Source organism: Hyposmocoma kahamanoa, unplaced genomic scaffold (genome assembly GCF_003589595.1).
Source record: "Hyposmocoma kahamanoa isolate Upper Pololo Valley unplaced genomic scaffold, ASM358959v1 211, whole genome shotgun sequence".
Taxonomy (NCBI): domain Eukaryota; kingdom Metazoa; phylum Arthropoda; class Insecta; order Lepidoptera; family Cosmopterigidae; genus Hyposmocoma; species Hyposmocoma kahamanoa.
This window is the reverse complement of record NW_020653732.1, coordinates 1,847,958-1,873,665: the sequence shown is the minus strand read 5'-3', so window position 1 is coordinate 1,873,665 and position 25,708 is coordinate 1,847,958. Positions and strand designations below refer to the sequence as shown.

The 25,708-nt window shown below is 36.6% G+C and overlaps 1 protein-coding gene across 1 annotated transcript in view; it reads right to left on the bottom strand.

Moving 5' to 3' along the window:
- The window catches only part of LOC113227516 (methionine--tRNA ligase, cytoplasmic), a 54,233-nt gene that overhangs the window by 5,732 nt on the left and 22,793 nt on the right, over positions 1-25,708 (bottom strand). The window contains exons 12-27 of the mRNA XM_026460453.1: positions 25,466-25,541; positions 24,352-24,479; positions 22,344-22,448; positions 20,151-20,261; positions 19,308-19,374; positions 17,561-17,725; positions 15,991-16,092; positions 15,794-15,911; positions 14,619-14,689; positions 12,175-12,272; positions 10,558-10,706; positions 6,055-6,187; positions 5,523-5,666; positions 4,821-4,953; positions 2,803-2,874; positions 1,125-1,295 (exon numbers count right to left, since the gene is read on the bottom strand). Of these exons, the coding sequence (XP_026316238.1) occupies positions 1,125-1,295; positions 2,803-2,874; positions 4,821-4,953; positions 5,523-5,666; positions 6,055-6,187; positions 10,558-10,706; positions 12,175-12,272; positions 14,619-14,689; positions 15,794-15,911; positions 15,991-16,092; positions 17,561-17,725; positions 19,308-19,374; positions 20,151-20,261; positions 22,344-22,448; positions 24,352-24,479; positions 25,466-25,541 (1,843 nt within the window). The remainder of the gene's footprint in view (positions 1-1,124; positions 1,296-2,802; positions 2,875-4,820; positions 4,954-5,522; positions 5,667-6,054; positions 6,188-10,557; positions 10,707-12,174; positions 12,273-14,618; positions 14,690-15,793; positions 15,912-15,990; positions 16,093-17,560; positions 17,726-19,307; positions 19,375-20,150; positions 20,262-22,343; positions 22,449-24,351; positions 24,480-25,465; positions 25,542-25,708) is intronic.

The window sequence follows — 25,708 nt, the reverse complement described above, 5'->3', positions numbered from 1 at the left end:
GGTTTTTGTATTAGACCCGTCGTCCATTTATTTGTAAGTCAATGCATACGGATATGCTTATGGGTCAATATAAAGTAAGACACTTACCCTAAAAGGGCCTGTATTCGATTTTTTTTTAATAATACAAAGTGACAGAACGAACAAGTCGTGCGCCTGATGGTAAGCTAGCCTGTGTTATGTACGGGCGTGTAAAGTGTTTAAATAAACAAATAATTGCTATTAAAAGTCAATATAGTCCTAAAATAAAAAAAGTATCGACAATACAACAGAAGTTACTTGTTTCGTTATTCAAACAACAACAACACTGTTGTTTTGTTGTTGCAACTCTCTCGCATTGCTTCTAGAAGCATTTCAAGGCAGCAAAGAAAATAAAATCCAACAAAGCATCTAAGGGTCGTATTTTAGAACTCTACTCAATGCTCAAGTCAGGATTTGAGTATGGTTTAAAGCACTCGAAATCATACTCAAGTCCCTGCCATTAGGGTCGTATTTCCAGTGCTTGTGTTTCCAGTGCAATCCTGATTTGAGCATTGAGTAGAGTTCTAGAATACGACCCTTAATCTAAATTGTATGCTTCGCTGCAATATTATTTTACTCATTAAGTAATTTACAAATCAATTATCACATAAGTTTTTCTTATAAAAAAAGAAAATTATAATATCAAGTGACGGCACGAACAAGTAGTGCGCCTGATGGTAAGCTACACGCCTGTCCATAACAGTTGCAGTGCCATTCAGAGCTTTAAATCGTAAAGATCTGAGGGGCGCTGCAACTGCGCCCGTCACCCTGAGACATATGTTGACAAGTCCCATGTGCCGTGTGGGCAGAATAGGTAAGTTGGCAGTACTACCTTGCACGAACTCTACTGCTACAAAAGTATCCGTCCTAATGATAATACAGTACCTGATGTTGTAAAGACCAAATAGTATGGACCTCCTTTGTATTTAGGATATTAGGTGGTGGTACAGTCCATAAAGCTAGTCAAAATAAAGACGACGCACATTATGTGACGTCATACGTAATTTGCCAGGCGCACGACTTTCTTCGTCCAAGTGACTTTTTAATGAGTATCATAAAAAATCAGATAACAATGTTTAAAACTGTTATGATGGTTTTTCTGGTACCTGTTCAGCGATAGCTTTTTCTAATTGAGCGTCATTGTTCCCAGGCGTGGGCGTGGGCTTGGCTACCTGCGCAGCAGTGAGTTGTTTTTTCAAGTCTAACAATATGTTCACTTCGGGCTGCCATACAGCCTTGCCTTTTGTAGAGGATTTTAGTTGTCGAACTTTTTCACCCTGTCACAAAGAATTAATTAAATATATTGTTGTGAATGTCACGTTTTACATCTATTTCTTGTGAAAACACTCGACTATACTGGGTGGAACAGAATGACCGACATCTGTTTAGTGATATTTGCTTTAGTCTAGTTGGCAACACTGCTTTCTCATTCATAAGTTAGTTCAAAATGGCTGGCTGTATGGTATTCGTGGTCTCGTGTTTACAACATAAAACAACGTTACTTATTGATTTTTGAGTTGTGACAGCAACTTATTAGAATAGTATATTAAGTAGTGTTTGTGTTAAGTAAGTTAAGTGTATTAGTGTGCATAGTGTTTGTGTGGAAAACCATATCGGCGTGTGGAATGTCTGCAAGAGTAAAAGCGACGTGGATAAATCGAACATCCTTTTAAATAAGTTCAATGTAATAAGTAAGCGGTTCTTTTTCACTTTCTATTTCTCCCGCAATAGTCAATGACACGACCGCCGCCTGTGTGGCGATAGATGAACTAATGCCATTCATTCCATTACGGTTGTCGCAACGCGAAAACTTTCCATCTGGACGAAAATTTTTCGACGGCTCAGATTTTTTCATATTTATATTCATATCTTTATTGCTCGCCACATGGTTTCACATAAGATGTTATAAAATATAATACAGTAGTCACGCATGTGACACCCTGTATGGGCGCCGCAGTTCAGGAGAGCACTCCATGTTATTAATTACAAATATAAAATATCCCTTCAAATTATTAATAATTAATATTCTCTTATAACATAAAATTAAATAACATTTAAGTATTTATTATTTACGACCTAATCTATTTAATGACTAGGAAAATGGCACTTAACTTTTATTAAATATGTCGTCTAATTTATAAAATGCGTCATTGAAAACATACTTTTTCATTTTACATTTTACTATATTTTACTTTAACATTTTATTTTACATTTAAAGAAAATAAAACTCGTGTTTGTAGGGTTCTTAACGTTACATTTCCGGTTTTGTCGGTCATTACGTTCCACCCTGTATAGTTTGTTATTTTTAACCGACTTCAAAAAAAGGAGGAGGTTCTCAATCTCAATTCGACTATATTCGGCGATAACATTTGAGAACCGATTTTGATGATTCTTTTTTTTGTTGGAAAGAGGGTACCTCAGATGTGGTCCCATTTAAACTTAAAGAAAATCTTCCACTTCTGAGGGTGGCAAACTAGGGGATGAATAACCTTTGAGGTCGGTTTTTAGTACTCTGTACTGAGATCATTAATATATATAAAAATACAAAGTAAAAATCGTTCGATCTGGCTGGACTCGAACCAGCGTCTGTAGCCTCAACATGGCTACCGCTAGTGTTGTAAAAAAAATTGAAGTAAATTAATTTGCTGCCCATATAGAATTTTGATTCAGAACTAAAAAGAGCGCCTTTGTGATATGGTTTATGAAATTTTAATTGGCAGATTAAAGTAAGTACAGGAGTAGAAAGGGTACATTAATATTTAAAAATAAAAACGTAACACATACCTGTGCCTTAATTGCTGCTTCTAATTCCGCTATTGTCTTGGCCCCTGCAGGTTTCTTCACTTCGCCATTTTGCTGTTAAAAAATTGATAAACTGTGTTTAGTTCTTGGGTTTTCATTAGAGGTTTAAACGAAAAGTAATTTAAAAAGTGTGCATTTCTAAGCACTTTCCTAATCGAAATATGCTTGTATGCTTTTATAAGCACACAAGCATATTTAGTAGCAGAAGAGCTCCTTGTGAAACAGTTCGTCCAGGGAAGTACTGCAACGTTACCTATTTCTGCCGCTGAGCTGTAATGTGCGCATTACTGCGATCCGCTTTTAAAGGGTAAGGGTGCTTGTGAAATTACAGGCACATGGGACTTGTCAACTTATCTGCCGTCCACATCGAGTATATAACCAGAAATAAAGACGAAATAAGGGTCATATATTCCTGGTAACACATTAGCGATACAGCTCTTATAAATATCAACTCTCGTTTGCACTGAAATATAGACCGGCCAACTACTATCCCGTGCGTACGTCTCCGTATATTCCAAAAAATATTATGTATTTATTGTAATAAAGATAATATCTCTAACAATGGCGTGTTGTTCCATTCGGTGGTGTGGGAATAACAGCAAAACATCTAATTACAAAACAAACGGAATCACATTTCATTGGTAATTAAATATGTAATTTTGCAATTTTCGTCCATTATAGCAAAGCTCAAGTTAACTGGCCGATTTGAAGTGAAACAGTTGACGACACCCGTCAATTGTTTCGAACTCGGGCTAGCCAATCGGAGCGCAGTTGTCACAGTAATGATATGGCAGAATAGTTTTCAAACAAATTAAATGACATTTCGTCTCTATTTCTGGTTACATACTCGATGGCCGTCCACTAACTAATATGCGGCTCGTAGACAGGCGCCGTGGCAATGTCCCTTAGTTCTTTGTGATTTAAAGCACCGAATGACACTGCAACTGTTATGGACAGACGTGTCGTTTACCACCAAGCGTACGACTTGTCGTCGTGTCACTTGGTATCATAAATCCTATACAGCAGCAGATCTGTCATCATCTTGACTGTGCAAGGTGATAAATGCTACTTGGAAGCTGATGAACTTGTAAGCTGGTAAACCGAAAACCGAAGTACACTCCTATACAATGTAGCTTGTAAAAGCGCACTCAGTCCGAGAGCACTAGTATAGTGAAAAACCTGGCTTTACCCATCAAATCCGGAACCAGATAACAAAAAAGTAACGTGAATGGACACTCTCCGCCCCTCCCTAGGTTTAGATACCGCACCACACCCCGCACACTGACGGTCACATTGACTGAACGGCAACAAGGCTATCGGCGAGCCGTTTTCAGACGACTTTGATATTTAAATATAGTTTTCATTAATTCATTACGAAACTTTTACTTTAATGTATAACATCATTGTACATTACTATTTATAATGGTCGTGAATTGTGCTGTGTACGGCTTTTTATCACGATCTATCTCTCTATCATCGGGATAAAGAGCGGATTTTCTCTCGTTTTCCGAAACATGAAACGAGATATAAGTAAAAAAACTTATAACTAAGACTTTCACTTATAGTTTTCTTCATTTATTTAGTACAGAGTAGTACCTAATACGGATTTATTATATCAATATAATGAGATGTAATACAGTAGACAAGAGTTCCCGAATTTTCAATTTTTATTGCCTATAAATATGTAGTGAATAAAATTATTAACTAAGTTGTGATAAAGTTGGACACTCAATTTCAAATATCTTGGTTACCTTATTTAAAAAAGGTAAGTAGCTGTCCGAAATTTAAGGGCTGGCCAATCGGAGCGTTGTTGTCACCGTAATATGGCCGAATAGTTTTCAAACAAATTAAATGACATTTCGTCCTCAATTTCTGGTTATAGTCTCGATGTCGTATGTATTTATTATGCGTGCAATCTCATATTCCATAACAGGTACGTACTATTCGTAAATGAATGTTTACTTTAAATCTGGTATAGAGAGAATGAAAATGTTAATTACCTGTCTTTCGCTCTGTGTGCCCGCGTATTTAGCCTTAAGAGCTTCGAGTTTGTCTGCTTCTAACTTGGTGAACAAGGGTTCTGGTTTGCCGATCACGTGGCCGGGAGGCAGGTAGCGGATGAAGAATGGTTTCCTGCGAACACGAAGTTTTATTTTATTATAATTATGAATACAAATAGAATAAATTCCTTCGATCCGGCCGGATTCGAACCGACGTCTTCTAGCAAACCGTGGCAGATCCTATGTATACTAAGCCACGGAACGAACCAGCGGACCTCACGAGTTTTTCTATGTGCTTGTTGTTGGATTTTAATATTTGGTTTTCAACGACTTTTTAGCCCAAGCGCCATCTATGAGAAATCTATGAATGTATTTCGTCGCCCAGTTAGATACGTTAACACCTCAGTCCTTTTAATGAAATTTTTATTGAGTTGATATTAAATTATTTTTTGTGAAATCACTCCACTAGTTTATTTATAACAAAATAGAATTCGGAACAATTGATGACACCCGTCAATTGTTCCGAATTCGGGCTGGACAGTAATGATTTGGCAGAATAGTTTTCAAACAAAGTAAATGACATTTCGTCTCTATTTCTGGTTATATACTCGATGCATAAGGCATACGACGCTTGGAGGAGGATCCTATAATATGAATGCAGGATCGTATACTGACTGATAGTGCAGGTGTTTTCAAACTCACTGTGGGTTAATCCTGAGGAGCTTGGCGTCGGCGTTGAGCTGTTCCCTCAAGCGGCGGCTGGTGTCCGGCATGTACGGCGATACCAGCACACACAGAAGGGCCACCAGCTGGCAGCTCAGGCCTATGGCAGTCGCACCGCGTATTCTGGACGAGAAACAAAAAGGAGCTGAACAAGATAACTTTATCTGAAGACGTTGACCATGTCTTGTTGCCCATAATGGGTCATCAGTAGTGTTGGGACAAGGAAAAATTTCAATTTTGTAAATTTTTTTTCCGGATGTTTTTTTTTAATTTTCCACATTTGACGTTGACATCTGTCAAAAGTTGAAATTACAGAACGAAAACTGTTGTGAATTTGACAAGTTCATTTTATAATTCACGTTAAATAGACCGCAAAAGATGTTTCTAAGCGTGGAAACATTTCTCGGGATTTTTTTTTTAATTACCCAACAGTATTCATCACCCAAAAATGTGGCGGTGTAACATCACATGGCATACCTGGACTAAATGGAGATTATATGCATCTACTTACTTCTCCTCATCGCTTCCTTTGAGCAGTACCCAGGGCTGTTCGCTCTGCATGTGCTGGTTTCCAAGCTTCGAGATGCTCATTACGTGACGCAGGGCGTCGCGGAGTCGTCCTCGCTCCATATCGGACACGTATGCTGGAAATGTGTAAGGGTATTCTTCATCACACTTGTTCGTATATAGTATGATTGCATACTGGCTAACTTGGCTATAATGCCCCAAATAACAGCCTCGGGCCTTTTTTCTTCCCATTACAGCCATGGTCGGTAATGATTTTTTTTTTCAATTTGTAGCACGACATACTTTCTTACATAGGTCAGGTTCAAATTCAAGCAAGAAGGTTACTTAAGTTGAAAATTAAAATATTCGATTGAAACGTTATCTCGACAGAAATTTAATTGCAATTCAGCGACATAATGCTTCAATACTTATTATTAAGAATTTCTTATAATTGTTTTTAATTATTTTCTGTATAAAAATTTTGCGTCTTTGCTCTTTACAACATTTTAATTCGAGTTGTATTATCTATGGAAGAATATATATTTTTTAATTTATTAAGACTTTGGCAAAGCCATCAGCCTAAACATGAAGTTTGTTTCTGTAAATATGGCCGCCACAAAGAGGATAGGCAATTTGAGGCGGCGTGTTTGGATTGTCTCGGGATTCCTTAAAACGGGCCGATACGGATATTCTAGTTCGAGATTCATATAATTTCGCGTTTTAATCTTCGATTAAGGCACAATAGCACTATCCTATTCCACTTTAAACTAGATTTCACAAAATAATTGAAAGTCAAAATAAAAACGACACTTTTCCCTCCAAAAGGTCCAGAGCGAATCTCTATGGAAGAATAGCTAGCTGGCCACCTGTTGAAAACAAAAATATATGCCATTTGCAAAATGCATAAATTGTTGTGTTGGCGCATTTCGGTACTATCATCTTCTGGTAATAGTACTACTATATATGTAGATAGCAGTGTTCGTTTATCAAGATATTTATTATATATTTGAGATGTTTATTATATATCTTGGGGACGTTGAGTATATAACCAGAAATGGAGACGAAATTTCATTTAATTTGTTTGAAAACTATTCTGCCAAATCATTACGACTACTGCGCTCCGATTGGCCAGACTGAATTCAAAACAATTGACGGGTGTCGTCAATTATGTCACTTCAATTCGACCTTGTTTAACTTGAGCTTTGCTATAATGGACGAAAATTGAAAAATTACATATTTGATTACCGATGAAATGTGGTTCCGTTTGTTTTGTAATTAGATGTTTTGCTGTTTTTCCTACACCACCGAATGGAATAGCCCCCATAGTTAGAGATATTACCTTTATTACAATAAATACAAAATATTTTTGGAATATACGGAGACGGTACACACAGGTCAGTTGTTGGCGCTGTACTATTTCAGCTTTCTAATTTGTGATTTGAATTTGTGATCGATGCTTGGGGAGAACCACAGACCATATAAATTCTAGTAATAGACTGGTTAGTGGGCGGGGTCCGCGTTACCTAGTTTATCATCAGACGGGCATATGAGTGTCAACAGCACGTCTGTCGTCGTTCAAATGTGATACATGATTATTTTGTGGAAAAAATTGAAATATGTGCCATTATATCATGTCGCGTAAGAAGCCAAAGTATAAAAATACTCCGGGAGTGATTTCATTTCACCGGTAAGTGCTAAAACTCTGTATTTTCGAACATTTTGAACAATACAATACTATAATTTCGAAACAAAACTATTTTCTTGCAAATTGTTAATAACAATATACATTGGTTGCTAGCCATCGCCGCCGTCAAAAGAACAATTTGAATGACGCTCAATGAATTGCTTGCACTAGTGTCGTATTACACTTGGTACTGGGTCCGCGTGTTGTAATCAAATTATCGATATGTAGAAACTCTGTATCTAGAAACCCGGTTTTGGTTTAGTTCAACATTTTTTTTTATTATAGCGGTACCAATGTGTAAACATAAATTGTTTACAGGTATTTAAATGCGAAATGTTGATTACTTAAATGTTTGGTCACAACACTCGCAATAGTTTATTTAAATTTTCAATTTGAGTGAAAACGATATATTAATGAAAAAAAAAGGAAATATAGATAGAAGAGGTACAGTGTCGATAATTTTACAATGCACGTAAGTTAGTGGAGTGTCAAATGAAGAATTTATGAGATTGGAGATTTTCTTTCCCTTATCTACATGATTCCTATCTCCTACTTGCTTATTATACGTCACTTTCATCGGTTGGAGTTCTTAGTTTTATCACAGGCATGATTTACATTTGCAGTTTTTGTATTGATTTTTTTAGTTTCCCGCCGGATCCTTTTTAAAGGAGAAATGTACCTACTAAATGTAGCACCATTTGCTGTAGGCATTTCATGACATCACATTAAATTATATACATATGAATAACAACCGAAAAATTCATTAAGAAATAATCATTTGGTTAATCAGATAATATATGACATGAAACTCAGAGTCGCATTCACAAATTATAGACCACATCTAAATGTGAAAACATTTCTTAAGCATTGTCAGTTATTTTTCGTCAAGTTTTCATGAAACAAATGATTCGCTTCTTCGCCTTCGGAAATAAGTATCTATCTTCATTTTCTTGACAAGCTCGTCGACGCTATTGGTGTAGTCAGTTCAGTCAGTTCAGTAGAGGTAATTGTTGAACAAATATATCATATTTCAGGGAGAATAAAGATTTTTATGATGACTGTGTTTTAATATTTCAACCCTTCCAGTGATCTGATTGACTTGAAATCTAGTAGGGTAATGAAAATACGATGACAGTATAATAAATCATTAATGCTGTGATTGTAGCATGTAGCTACGTATACGCACACGCCTGCGTAGCTAATATCAATTAATATTTGCGTGTAGTAAAACCTTATGCGTATTTCGTAACAAATGTGTGCGTGTAAAAGTCAGCTACGCTAGTTCTCGAAGAAATTGCTTTAAATGCTGTTTCCATATACTCCGTGGTTAACCCTAATTATAGCAAGTTTATAGCAATGCCTAGTTCAATATTCCGATAGTTATGAAACATAATGTCGATATCAATTAAATGTCACATCCCTATCTGTAGACTGTCAAGTTTTTACTTTTGTTCCAAGAAGTTTATGTTCATCGGCTTCTTAGTTTTTATGTGACTAGTAATAATAAAACCTTATTAGATCCAAATAGGTTTCAATTTTTGTTACCAAAAGTTTTTTATTATTGTCTATTTTCGTTTGATAATTTATAACCAATCACAATTATGTTATCTTAGTACTCATGTAAGATTACGTTTTCAAATGTGTGCGTGTGGCCACCGGTTTTGATACAAAAGTTGCTTTATGCCATTTCCATTATTTTCTTTCTTCCGCGGGGAGAACGATTTGGTTTATAAATTGTTTTAAGATTGACATTTGACAGGTTTGGATACGTTTCTGACACAAACATGGCATTGCTAGTGGTAGCATTTTGTTGTTCAAATTAATTTTATAGAAATCAATATTTATCAAGCTTTTGATCGTGATAATTATCATTTCGACCCCTGATATATAGTACCGAGCGCCACCAACAGATGGCAATACTGTACTATATTATATTTATGAAGTATTGTTAATATTGCATATTTATGTATTGATATTTATTATTATAATGTTAAGTTCATTGAAAATTACTTGTCGTATCTTTGTATATGGTTTTTTCAATGACTTTTTAGGCGTAGCGCCATCTGTGGAAAATCCATCAAAGTATTTCGTCACCCAGTTACCAACCCCGGCTAAAGATGTCGCTATTCACTGTATTTAAATTTTTATTGAATTGATATTCAATTATTTTTTGTAAAATTACTCCACTAGCTTGTTATAGTTATTAATACAAAGAATCGAACACGAAAAACTCCTTCGATCCGCTGGATTCGAACCAACGCCTTCAGCATACCGTGCCTGACACTTTCTCAACTGAGCTACGGAACGAATGCTGCAGATCTTTGGTTTTTTAATGACTGTTTGCCGTAGCGCCATCTGTGAGAAATCTGTGAAAGTTTTTCGTCACTCAGCCACGTATGTACAGGTACAGCGGCTGATTACATATGTCGCTATAAGAGGGCACCGAGCTTCTGGCGCTAATTGATTTTAGGCATTCTATGCGCTCCGTGTATGTGTGCGTGTGGCATACGTTTTTAAAGGCGTGTGCAAGCCTAAGCGACACAACCTCCACGACTGTCGGCCGAAGCAGGACTATAGCGGACAGACACATTTGTGGTAAGAGACACATCTGTCGACCTTTATGAAGGATGAGATTTTGCCGAAGGGTGTCCGATGTTTCTGAGGCCGGCTACCGGACACCCACGTTGCGTCACACGCCGCAGATAATACGTGTAAATAATAATTAGTCAATAATATTTATTATTATATATTATTTATGGGTCTCTGTAACCTGAATACAAATAAATAAGTGTAATATTAAGTTTACTTAATTATTATAATTACCAGCGACATGTCTGTTGACGGCGGCAATCATCTCAAAGTCGTTCCTTGTCAACGTCAAATCGGGAACGCGTTGTTTGAATGAGTTCGCGCAGAACATCAGCGATCGGTGACAGAAATTGCCCAGGTTATTCAATAGCTCTGAATTGTTTCTGGACAAACAAAAACATAGTTAACGTAAGTAGTCGTAATAATAATACAAGTATTCCCCGGAGAAGAATGAGCAAGAAACTCTAGGTGTTGCTCTTTGTAAATAAAATTTGTACACATCAGAGATCGAGACTACATCCATGAGCTAAACGAGTTACTACCACGGATTTTTGTCGTCCAAGTACGCCGAAGTTGTATAATAACCTTTAGTATAAAGTTTTTATTTCACTACTAGGTTTAAACCTCGTGAATGGCAAATTTTTTATATTAACCGGAATATTGATATAGAAGCGTATACATTGCCCCTTAAATGAATTTGTGACTTTATGAAGACAACTATCAAGAACAGCTAGTTTATTTTAACCGGCTTGAAAAAAAGGAGGAGGTTCTCAATCGATTGTATGTTTTTTTTTGTACTTATGTTACGCGATAACTTTGTGATATTTGTGAACCAATTCTGACGATTCTTTTTATTGGAAAGAGGGTACCTCAGGAGTGGTCCCATTTAAATTTGAAGAAAATATTCCACCTCTAAGGGTGGCAAACTAGGGGATGAATGAATTTTGAGGTCGGTTTTTTAGTACTCTGTACTGATTTTTATTCCTCGTATTAATGTTATGTCGTATTTATATGCCCGTAAAAATATACATAATTTCAATAAGAAAGAAGATATCCATAATATTAACCTTAGAGCTAAGTCCAAACTCATGGTACCACGATTTCGTTTAACCAAGGTAAACAACTCTTTTATGGGGAACTGTATACGTTTTTACAATAAGATTCCGGAGCATATATTAAGTTTATCATTTCCTAAGTTTAAAAACTACATTAAAAATATTTTGATCGAAAAATCATATTACAAAATTGAAGACTACGTGTTAGATGAAGATGTATGGAAAGACGACATGGCTCCAGAATCCACACAAATTTGATTCAAAGTGTATTCCATAGCATTTAAGTTTATTTGAAAAGAGCAATCCCTAGAGTTTCTTGCTCGTTTTCTCAGGGAGGTCAGCGTAGTGAACGAGCAGTAGCTTAAATGTGACGTTTTCAAGTGTAAATTTATTTTACCTATGGAATAAATAATCTTTGACTTTGACTTATGCCTGTCACTATTTTTCATAAAAAATTACTTTCCTCTTAACATAAATTAAATTTTTCATTAATGTACTGTGACGCTAGTGCAAGAACGGTAATTTCCTTAACAACTGTCCTGTCTGTGTCTGTGACAGACGGGACTATTCTTGCGAATAAGCCTGATATTGGACCGATCGTAGTCGAGGGTATTTCTTGTGGACATTACAATCCCGCATGACGAGGGTCTCGTAACGCCGGTAAAAGTATCTAGATTTTGCGCACGACATCACCTGAAATAATCCCAATTGTTTTGTCCGCAAATGGGTTAATTCCAGTCAGCCTCGTTAGCAGCTCGAGGCGGTTGTGTCAAGAGTCAAAATGAATAGTCATTACCTCGTGCCGAGCTCAACCCAGCTGAAGCTGGAGTCGGACGTCTCCGGCCTGATGCTGGCTAAGTAGAACCGCCACACGTCCGAGGGTATGCCTGTTTCCTGTAAATAATAATAATGCACCTGACAACCAAACCAACCTGGTCTTAAATTAGGATATCAGCTAGTATTATAGTTCCAGTTTTGAAGGGTAAGGGTGCTGGTGGTTCAGCGTAACGGGAGTGCCTCTCAGGCCTCTGCGATTTCAGGGTTTGTGTTAACGATGGGTGATAGTTACTAAAATTTATCGGAATAATTCGATTATAAACATAATCGAAACAATTCGATTGTTGATATCAATTTGTTACTAACTAATTACTGCACTTCACTTTTTGATACTTGATCAAATATCGATTATGAATCGAAATAGTTATAATTTTTTATTGTTCATATCAAATATCCAAACAGTAATAGGATTGATTGTTAAAAAAACTAGCAATAGGATCAATCATTGTCAATCATACCAATCCCTAAGATTGACGACACCCATCAATTGTGTCGAATTCGAGCTGGCCAATCAGAGCGCGGTTGTCACCGTAATGATATGGCAGAATAGTGTTCAAACAAATTAAATGACATTTCGTCTTTATTTCTGATTATATACTCGATGATATTAACTCAGCAGTCGCAGTGTCACTCAGAGCTTTAAATCACAAAGATCTGCGGGGCACTGGCACTGAGCCCGTCACCGTGAGACATAAGTTGACAAGTCCCATGAGTCTGAAATTTCACCAAACCCCCGTTCACACGGCAATGTACTGCACGGTTTTTAGCAGTATAAATCTTACCGAATAAACAGTAGCGCATACGCTCATATATACTCTAGCCAAATTCGATGTAGAATAAATGTCAACAAACAAAAACATATGATTTCTAGGGTTTTCATCTCAGACTCTTTCACAGTTATCACAATTTAAAAAATTTTCTACGAAATTCAACTGGATTGTGGATAATACTAAATCTTGAAGACATGTTTATAATGAATATTATTCAACAGAAGACTCAAATCACCTAAAAATGACATAAAAATGACTAGTAATTAATTATTTGTAAAACTTGTGTCATCCCTAGTCACTTTTTTTATTTGAACGGAGAGATTGCAAACACTCGAGTTCTGGTGGTAATTCAAGTTCAGAATCGGAAATAGATGCTGGATGATTTAATATGTGGTAAATTAATATCAAATAAAATCTTACAATTTTGTTTCTTTTCCTCTACCATTACCTGCTATCTAGCAGTAAATACTGATAGGATCCAAACACTTATTTTTATTCCTAAATCATACGTATCAATAGGTATTTTGTAAACTTTATAATAAATGGCTAGGTAAGTATTACTTCTACATAACCCAATTACGTACTTACCTATTTAAATTCCATTTAAGGAAGAAGGCCGTGGGCAGAGCAAGCCTTAATAATGAGCATTGAAAAAAATTTCCTTTTCCTATGCCATCAGTGGTTGCCTAGCAACGTTTTGTTATTAAACATTCAACGTCGAATTTGGCTAGAGTATAAATAAATGTATGTTTGTCCTGATAAAAAGCACACAGCTCTATACGTTTATCGAATACGCGACGGACTTGTCAAGCAACTCGAATGAACTTCAACGTATACGGTGTGCAGTGGCGCATAGTATTAATGCATCTCTTTCGCACGGGGTGAAGTCATAAGTTTTTTATCGAATAGTCACCGAACAAGCGGCGTCTATGGAAGTATCTTTTGGAACGAGGGTGGCATGCATAATTTTATGACCGGCGAATCTTCTGTGGTCATCGATTTATTTATTGATATCCCTTTAGTGGAACAAAGGCCCGTTTTGTGGGACAAAACTATGGAATTTGGCAATCATCGAATATATAACCAAAAATAGAGACGAAATGTCACTTAATTTGTTTGAAAATGATTCTGCCCAATCATTACGGTGACAACTACGCTCAGATTGGCCAGCCCGAATTCGAAACAATTGACGGGTGTCGTCAATTGTTTCACTTCAAATCGACCAGTTAACTTGAGCTTTGCTTTAATGGACGAAAATTTAAAAAATACAAATTTAATATTTAATTACTGATGAAATGTGAATCCATTTGTTTTGTAATTAGATGTTTTGTTGTTTTTCCCACATCAACGAATAGACAGTTAGATATTATTATCTTTGTCACAATAAATACAATATATTTTTAGAATATAGGAAGACGTACACACAGGTCAGTTGTTGGCGCTATATTATTTCAGCTTTCTAATTTGTGAGTGCAAACGAGAGTTGATATTTGCCAGGGATGGATGGCCCTTATTTCGTCTCTATTTCTGGTTATTTATTAGATGTTATCTTTACTTTACTGCACACACTAAAGACTTTAACGAGGTATCATATGACGTAAAAAGGATGTAGTAGGCGGATAAAAATACGTACCTGAGCGTCGGTTCCAAACACACCAACGCCTCTTGATTTTGAAAATTTTCCTTCCTCGTAGTTGAGATATTCTGTAAAAATATTAACAATTAATAACGCGACACTCATAGCCCCGCACTAGGAAAACCCTGTATCGCAGGTGCAATGGACACACACATATAGACAACCACAAATTATACTCAAATCATCGAGTATATAACCAGATAGAGACGAAATGTTATTTAATTTGTTTGAAAACTATTCTGCCAAATCATTATGGTGACAACTGCGCTCCGATTGGCCAGTCCGAATTCGAAACAATTGATGGGAGTTTTCAATTGTTTCACTTCCAATCGACAGTTTAACTTGAGCTTTGATATAATGGACGAAAATTGAATAATTACATATTTAATATTTAATTATTAGATATATATTATAATTACATGTTTTGCTGTTTTTTCCACACCACTGAAGAGAGAGAGATGTTATCTTTATTACAATACATATAGAACATTTTTGGAATATACGGAGACGTACACACAAGTCAGTTGTTGGTGCTGTACTATTTCAGCTTTCTAATTTGTGATTTCAGTGCAAACGAGAGTTGATATTTAAAAGTAATATAAGACCCATTTGCTTGATGAGTTGTCAAGGACGTATGGCCCTTATTTCGTCTCTATTTCTGGTTATATACTCGATGACTCAAACTCACGAGAGATTTAAATGTACGCCATACAAATATTTCTCCCGGCCCGGGAATCAAACCCGGGATATCTGCGTGTCACATGTGACTTTGTTTACATACTTTATTTATTTATTTAACTCAGGCACCCATGTAATATATACATACTTAAGGACTAACATACATACAACATAATATAATAATACAATAAGACACTATTTATTTATTTACACTTATGGACTGCGACGCGTGACGCAACTTGGGTGCCCGGAAACATCGATAGATGACACCCTTCGGCCAAAAGTTCTCCTTCATGAAGGTCGACAGATGCTGAGTTAGTACTCTCACCACCAATGAATTATAATTCACATTTATCGTCATTTATTTAGGACTAGATACTGATTTACCAATATATCGTACCTGGGTGCGAATATGGCCAATGGTGTGTCTATTCTACATTAAAAAACTGCAATAAAACAAAGAAAATAAATGAAACATTGATCTATTGTAATACCTGTTGCGTAAATGTGGTTGACCAATATATGCCCCTCGTTGACGCCGATCAAAGTGGCCGGGAACATGATAACGTGGAATGGAACGTTGTCTTTTGCCATAAATTGGTATAATTTCACCTGAAAACAAGCTCAAGTTCAAATTACACTTGAAATCGTCAGAGTAACACCATATAAATTAAGTTGAAATGTTACTTACGTCATATTTCTTGTCTGGCTTCCACCAAGCCTCGTACTGTTTCGTAGCCGTGTCCGTGATGCTGAGGTAGCCGATAGGTGCATCGAACCACACGTAGAAGACCTGTAGTGAGCACCTCACACTTAAAATGCATTTTATCTACACACATATCATTAACTCTCTATAATGTGTTCAAAAACCGCAAATTACGACCAGCATAAAGGTTAATTGTTTTGTTAGAACAAAATTTCTTATGAAAATGTTATTACTGCTTCATAATAACATCGAATTCGATTTTATTATGACATGCAAATTTCGACATAGGGAAAACCTGTGTCGCGGGTGCCATGGACACACACATAGACAAATTACACCCAAACTCACGAGAGAAATAAATGTAGGCAATAAAAATATTTCTCCCGGCCCGGGAATCGAACCTGGGACCTCTGCGTGGCAGATCGGCATAATAACCGTTCGGCCATGGAGGCCGTTAAATCTTTGAAAAATCAATTCAATTCAAGAAATCAATTCTAATATCAGCCGAGATTAAGTTTTATTCGAAATAAAATGTCGATAAGCAAACTTGAATATCTTGAATATGAAAAACTTGATATCGAACGAATATGACGGTTGGGGCCGACTCTAGTTTGTCTATGAATTAAATAAAAACTACGTTGCGTGAGAAAAGTTTTTATTCGCCGCCATTTCGCCAATCGTAACATGCGGTTCCTGAACACATCATAGAGAGCTTATAATGTGTGTATAGATAAAGCAGTGTATGTAACTGTACTTTATTAGGCATAAAACACTCGTGTGATGTTTCTATGAAACTCTCCTGTCGACACGTTTCATAAACCCATACTCGTATTTTAATGATTTCATTATGTAACAGTTACATAAAAAACTATTTTGCCGTTCCATATTGATGATTTTTCCAAAACTGTGGCCTTACCATGAACTCTTATTACAGTTCAGTATAGGTTCGTAACGACTAAAAAGCGGGTTGGTGACGTACACTTCATGAAGCGCTGTCTCACGATGATTCGTTTTAGATCCTAAACCGAATCGTAATAAGCGTTCATGGTAAGACCCCTGCTGAAAGTATTTTTTCCAACGACGTCTCAACTTAATCAACGAATAATATATACAGTGTTTTTTTTAAATAGGACAATATGGGGAAATCCGAAACAGTAGAAGATACAAGGATTTTGGACTTTTTTCGTGAAAACAATTAAGTAAATTAAATGAAATGAAGGCAGTAATTTTTTTGGTCAAGCGCGAGTTGTCCAAAAAACGAATAAAAATGAACAAAATTTTTTTAGTGCCAATCGACTCAGGACAGCCGAAGTTAGTCAAATTTCATACAAAATAAATAACATTGACTATGCCAAAGTGGTTTTCACCAAAAAAGACTTAAGGGTTCCTAATACAGTTTCCTTGTATATTCTATGGATTCAGATTTCACAACATTGTCCCATTAAAAAAAACACCCTGTGTAACACGAAAAGTGAACGTACGTAAGCAATAGGACGACACTATGGCTATCCTTACGCGCATTTACCGCACGACTTACAGTTGCATGTGGACCCACCTTGTTGTGGAAACCCGGCACGGGCACCGGCACCCCCCACTTGAGGTCTCTGGTGACGGCCCTGGCGCGCAGCCCCTCGCGCAGCCAGGCGCGCGTCACGCCTCGCGCCGGCGCCGACCAGCCGCCCTCCACGCCGCTGATCCACGACCGCAGCGCCGGCTCCAGCTACACCGACGGAACTCGGTCAAGTACGCTCGAACCATAGTAGAATAAGAACAGGTTTGGTATCTCCTGTTAGCGGCCCCATCTACCGACACCGGCCCTACAACGATTGCAGGCTCTTAAACAGTAATAGTCATAATTAAATACGTCATTCTGCCACTAGATGGCGTTGCTTTGTAAATAATATAGGTGGCGACTGGATTTCGTTCTTTATGACTATAAAATACTATCGATCGATGAATATAGTAACTATAATAATATTTATAATTTCACATAAAAAAATAATTGAATATCAATTCAATAAAAATTTATATACAGTGAATAGCGACATCTTTAACCGAGACTGGTAGCTGTAAAGATCTATATCTAGGTCTATAGGTGTCTAACGGGGTGACGAAATACTTTCATAGATTTCTCATAGGGCTACGGCTAAAAAGTCGGTCCAAAACCAAATACAAAGATACGACAACAAGCACATAGATAAATTCGTGAGGTCCGTTGCTTCGTTCCGTGGCTTAGTTGGTATAGCGTCTGGCACGGTGTGCTATAAGACGTCGGTTCGAAGGATTTTTTCTGAGTGTTCGATCTTTGTATTAATAATTAAACCGATGATCAATCGGTTAAGGCGAATCCAATCATCTGCGATCTAAATGTTTCATAATTAAGTCAAAACAGTCTCTGAACCCCTATTGATTCATAAGGCTTGTCCATTTTATATCGGTCTGCAAGAAAAGTAGTTTGGCAACAAGTAAGTATGTACAACAAGTCTACAATATTTGGCGATTGTCGCTACTCCTGTGGCATCTGAACGGCTTTTCTCACTGGCTAATATCAATCTAAATGAAAGTCTTAACCGACTGAAGGCAAAAAGTAATATAATAATAAAATAATAACGCACACACTCAACATGGCCCCGCACTAAGGAAACTCTGTGTCGAGGGTGCCATGGACACACACCAAATTACACCCAAACTAACGAGAGAAATAAATGTAGGCCTTACAAATATTTCTCCCGACCTGGGACTGTGAGGTCTCTCTCGGTCTCTCTGCGGGGCAGTCTGTCAAAATTTTTATAACTATTATTAAGATGAACACTTAGGAAAACAATTCTTCGTTCCGGCCGGATTCGAACTGACGTCTTCTAGCATACCGTGATAGACGCTATACCAACTAAGCCATGGAATGGACGACCGGACCTCACGAATTTTTCTCTTCGTGTTTGGTTTTTCAACGACATTTTAGCCGTAGTGCCATCTATGAGTAATCTATTAATATAATTATTAGTAAGTATAGATTCATTTAGGTATATTTATATATACTAATATATGTACTTATACCATATCGTTATTTATTCTTTGTTAAAAAACAAGTAAATTTTTGTTTGTCTATACACTTCAAATTTTGCCATTAGCTTTCCTATATCTCAAAGGTTGTCTGGATAAGGCCTTTGCCCACATTAGTTTTAATCTATCTATGTAATGTTTTTGTTCCTGTGTGTGTGCAATAAAGTGTACATCGAATGGTAATGTGCATCCCTAATTCATACTTAATTAAGGAAAAGCTTTTTAGTATTATTTTTATTTACCTCCCCTAACTCTATAAAAAGTTGTTCACTGGGCTTCAGTATCGGAGTATGCCCGCATACTTTACATCTGAAATAGAACATATAACTTATTATAAGGGTGAAATAACAATGAAGATTCCAAGACAGAAGAGTGAATATCAAGAAAGAAAAAAGAAAATCAAATTACAGAAGATCAAGAAGAAAAACTATAGGAGGAAAATGATTGAAGAAACATTATATAGAAGAGATATTGCAGAAGAAAAGCCATAGAAGAAAAATTAAAGAAGAATAATCATAGAAGATAAATTATAGATTAAAATGAAAAAAAAAAAAGAAAAATTACAGAAGACTGCAAGCGTATGAGCGGTGTCCAGGGTAATCGCGGCAGACGGAGTCCAGGGTACGTGTGTATGGTATACACATGATATTATTAATAAAAATGTACTACTGAATCAAATGTCAGAAATCCGCCCGTGTGTCAGCACAATTAATCTATAATATAATATAATAATTAATACGGCGTGTCGATCGGTTAGGGCAGGTAGTATTTAATTTAAAATTACAGTATTTGCTGGGCTGATAATTTCCGATGACTATATAACTACAACTTAATGTTAAATGTAATGTGTACTTGTACTAGACGACGAGTGGCAGTGTACGATAAAACCTAAACTGGTTTTTGGGACACCGTTCAATTATTATACCCATGTAAATTCTGTTATGTTTATAATAAATAAATAAATTAAATTTAAAAAATCTACATTTTTGAATATGAACTAATTAATTTAATTTAAATGAATTGATACCCCATGCTTTTAGTTATTACCTAAACCTTTATACCATAGAGCCAATCGAGTTACTTACCTTGGTTGTAAAAGTTCTGTAGCGTTGATAAGTTTTCCACATTTGTCGCATTGGTCGCCGCGAGCTCCCTCGTAACCGCAGCCGGGGTGCGGGCATATGCCTTCCACGAACCTGAATTTTTAAAATTATTTTCAGATTTCAGAACACTTTGATATTTTAACCGAATCATTCGATTGGACGTCATTCTCGAATCGAAGGGCGCTTTCCGAGCTGTTCAGAACATTCGAGTTAAACATTCGGTTCGGATTTCTTATACTAAAATATAGGAATACAGTAGCTTTTTAGAGCATTCTGTCAGAATTTTTATACAGGTGCACTGTGGACCAACTTTACGCAGCGGGCTTACAACTCCTTGCTTGTACTGTACAATAACATCTTTAGGGTTCTGTTGAGGCTTCCCCGCTTTTGCAGTGCATCTGGCATGTTTGCGGACGCATGCGTGGATGATTTTTACGCAATCATGCGCAAAAAAAGTGCGTCACAGATGTTGCGACTGCGTGGGAGCACCAATAGTATCCTAAAGATGATAGAAGTAAGAATGGACTCGCCTGTCTTTCGGCGGTTTACCGAGTTACATGTAATATGTAAGTAATAATAATAATAATGTATAATAATAATGTATAATAATAATGTAATTGCACCTATTTGATAATTGTTTTGTCCTCTTTGTCTCTACTAACTTAGCACATAAGATTATTGTTACTAACAAATATGGACTAAGTTGTCTGAAAAATAAATGAATTTGAATTTGAATTAGTCTTGCATTGAAATAAATTAATAAAATTGAACAAAATTCAGACTTTATTCAAAATAATAAGAGATTTCCATATAACATTCTTGCTTTGTAAACAATAGTACGTTCGGTAACTTTCATTCGATGACTGGGTTCTGAACAACGTTTGTAGCCTTTGCTGGTCGAGAAGTTCGAGTAATCGTATGGGTGTGACGTCATTCGGTTCGGTTTCGAATACGACAGTTGACATTCAATTTGGGTGTTATAAAAATGAAAAGAAATCGTACGATATCAAATTGAATCGGTCGACAACCGAGTTATCGTTAGGTTCTGAATCGACCCCCTGGCCCTGTACTCTCGTTCTTCGTCCGACAATCTGTTCAAAACAATGCTTATGCTTACAGACGGTTTAGAGCCCCTTAGTTTGCGGAGAGATGTTGGCTCTCTATGTGTGTTCTACCGTCTGTATAACGGGGAGTGCTCAGACGAACTCTTTGAGTTGGTGCCTCCGTCACTCTTTTACCACTGCACGACCCGCCGAAGGAGAAGACTCCATCCCCACTTCCTCGATGCTTGGCACGTCACGACCACTCGAGCATCTCGTTCGTTCCTTCCCAGAACCAGTAAGATGTGGAATGGCCTTCCTCCTGAAGTGTTCCCCTTGCGTTATAACATGGAGTTCTTCAAAACACGTGTAAACAAGGTTCTCCGGAGTCGGCAACGCATGGGTGATGCCTCTGGTATTGCTCGTGTCCATGGGCGACAATGACTACCTCCCATCAAGTGGCTTGTCTGCTCGTTTGCCTACTAGTTAACATAAAAAAAAAAAAAAAAATCACTGTCAAATAAGTAATACACGACCATGTTAAAAAGCAATGTCAAGTATGAAGCTTCATTCGCATCATGGGTCCTTTAAATTTGGTCGGGTATTACTTATTTGACAATAATTGTTTCGGACGAAGAACGGAACCAGCAGGTTGCTTCAGAACCTTACGATAACTCCGTTATCGATCGATTCTGTTTGATATCGTACGATTTCTTTTCATTTTTATTCTTAACACCCGAATCGAACGATAAACTGTCGTATTCGAAGGCGAACCGAAATGACGTCACTCCCGTACGATTACTCGAACTTCTTGACACAGTTATCGAATGACAGTTACCCAACGTACTATTCAATACAAAGCATTCATATATTTTAGGCCTTAAAACTCTTAAAAATGTAAACAAAAGGATTAAAATTTTTCTTATCATCTAGTTCACCGACTAACTCCGTTAACGCCTTGTTAACGCTGAATGTTCTGAATAACTCGGAAAGCGCCCTTCGATTCGAGAACTACATCCAATCGTACGAGACGATTAAAATATCGAAGAGTTCTAATTCGGGGTCCAAGTCCGCCTCGGCCTTATGTAACAATTCTTATAAACTTGCCAAGTTCAAGTTACTGTAGTAATCTCACCTGTCGGCAAGGAACCTGTCGCATTTTTCACACAGCAGCTGGTCTACCGATTGCGACGTCACGAAACCGTTGTCTTTTAACTTCAGGAATAATCTTTGTGCGATTCTGAAATCAAATCACGTATTTATGTTAGATATGGATGGAACATGCACACCCTTGTTTCAGAGCCTTGGTCTGTCGCCACTACCATCATTATTATATCGCACTGCTATTACAATAGTGTTGTAACTCAAAATATGTGAAATTCAAGATTATACTGAACATAAAATTTGATACTCTACAAGTCAATAAAACCGACGTTAAAATATTGTAAAATATAAAAGAAATGTACGGACAACGGCACATCAGACTACACATTTTTGTTCGAAAATCGCCTCCATTGCAACGGAACAAGATACATCAATGTGTAGCTTGATGTGCTGGCGTGTGTACTTAACTCAAAATGAGACTAATTTTGTGAGCTTGCTCTAGACAAAAACAGTCGTTATTGTACAGAGTACTAAAAAAACCGACCTCAAAAGTACATGGAATTACATCTATTTGCCAAGTTTTATTGAAATATCCCCTAGTTCGCCACTATACAGGACTTGACACTGGAGATAATAAAAATCGGTTCTCACTACTCAAAGTATATGAGAGAGAAAAACGCCTTGAATTGGAGAATAGCAAAACCAACCATTAAAATAATTGCTCCTTAAGTAAAATTTAGGCGCTATTTATAAAAATGAATGTTCATGCGTGATCAGCCACTCTTAGAGGTGGATGATTTTCTTCAAAACGAAATGGGACCACTATGGAGGTGCCCTCTTTCCAACAAAAAAAGAATCATGAAAATCGGTTCACAAATACCGGAGTTATCGCGTAACATACATACAAAAAAAAATACAGATGAATTGAGAACCTCCTCCTTTTTTGAAGTCGGTTAAAAACAGTCGTTATTCACAAATATGAGACTATTTCTTGCCTTTTATTTTTCTATAATTATTTTACATTAAATAAGTTGGCTAGTAGAAAACTTTACCTATACATAAATTTTAATAATCTTTCACGGGAAGTGTGTAATTCGTTTTTCATCGCTTCTGAAAAAATACACTTTTTGAGTTAATACACTATTGTAATAACAGTGCGATATACGAAAGAAGAATGGCGACATCCCGTGTATTTTGTTTCTCAGTGTTTTGACGACGTGCATTAAACATACCTATCAATACTTGTGAGTCAATATCAAAACATCAAAAAAGTTAATTGGGTACAGTCTGTAGAAGCTGGGGTTGAAACTTGATATAGGTTATGTATGTAACATTGCCCTGTCACTTCACTTCAGATGTTTGTTCGTAGCTGCAGAAAACTACAACTTTTCAATTTGTTCCCAAAAATAACAAAAAACTCGGCCATATTTAATACAACATTAACATGTTGTGTCGCAATGACAGTGAATAAAAATTAAATCTGCCCAAATGGCAGAAATCTGTCACAAATAGTCACACTGTTCTTAATCTCAAAGTGACATTTACATTGGCAAGAGGCCTCTTGTCAAAAAGTTCCTTTGCTAACTTTCGTATCTCTCATTTAAATATTGCCTAAAAATTTTCGTCACATTGTATTTTATTTTTTAGTTTATGTCATTATTGTTTAATTGATTATTTGATTAGGTATTTTATAGATTTAATGTTTTATGTGTGTACTATAAAATAACCAGTACTTTAGGTAGGTAAACATTCAATTATACTTAAAATGAAACGAACGTACAAGAATGTTACCTAATCTATGGTCGCACTGAATCAATTGCGTTGTGTTCTTGCATCTATTCTAAAATACATTGTTTTTCAATTTCTTTATTCCCGACATCTAAAAATATACAAAAATATATTAATAACTAGGCATAAACTAAAACGTAATAATTTAATCCTATGTGTAACAATCGCGAAAACCTAAGAACTTGATATATTCACATTTATGTTTAGGTACCGTATTGGTGAGAGTATTATGGATTGTGTGTGTTACTTACTGTGTCTGTTGCGGTGTGCTGGTCCGTCCAAAGTAGTCAAAGCCAATGTTGAACCAGCGGTAAACCGAGTTGTGGATCGCGAAATATTTGTCGCAAATCTCCTTTGGTGATATGCCTTCTTCTAACGCCTGTGGAGGTCAAACATTGACATCAGAAGTATGACTTTAACCGATTTCGGTAAAAGACGTTAAAGAACAATGGCGAAATCATTGTTAAAAGAATTCCTTAGCGTCTTTCGTCACAATTACAACATTGAATAAAATAAATTCATTACATTTTTCAGGTTATACTTAAAGCCCGTCTAATTCTGGAAATAAAATCACATTTAAAACAAACTCAAATGACTAATTTGGCTAAATAAACGTCACTGTTGCCGGTTACATAACCGGACTGATATCTACAACTGACATTTCCATAACGTTGAGCGACATCTAACCGCCAAAAAAAGATTTTCAGTACCTGTGCAGGCACTCACAAGCGCTCGCACGCACTCGCGAGTGGATAATACTATTTATAATGATTATTGTGATATTAATTTATTAAATGTAAATTATATCGACAATTCGAAATCCAATAAAAACTTATTTAACGAAAGAAACTCTTCTCTTCTTACGTGGCACAATTAACAGTTATCATAATAATGGTATGGTGGTAACGTACGTTCGTAATAAATTAATTTAAATAGTTTAAACGTCAACGTGTTGTCCTTAGCGAATGGCTCGCTGACAGGCCTTGTTGTCGTTCCGTTAATGTGACCGTCAATATGCGGGGCGCGGTGCGGTATCTAAAGCTAGGGAAGGGTGGAGCGTGACCATTCTTGTTACTTTTTTATTCTCTGCTTTAGTAAAAGTTCAGTTATTTGCTGCTTTTTTTACATGGCACCATTAGAATTACGTTAAAATCCAACTTCGACTTCCTTGGTCAGTAGTTTTGTCGTACGATGCAGTAAAACCATTTCCGGAAATCCGGAACTCGAAAAAGTAACTAATTAATATAAATAATAAGTTTAGAATGTAAGGTTTTCACGTTACATGGTCCTTGAAAATTGGATTACCTGAAAAGAACACGTAATAAACTCGACGAGTTAGCCCTTTTTAAATGTTAATTAACTCACTTTAGTTTCTGTAGCAGTGCCGTACTCGTCTGTTCCGCAAATGTATAACGTATTGTAGTCACATATTCGACAATATCTGAAATAAATTAATAATAATAATAGTTAGTTTATCCATAACATGGTCCCAATGCTGGGTATTGGCTTCCTCTCACGCGTGGGAGCATCATGTACAGCAATAAATTGCATTTCTAAATTGCTTTTCATCACACTTCCTCGTAAATAGTGTCATAACATGTAAACACA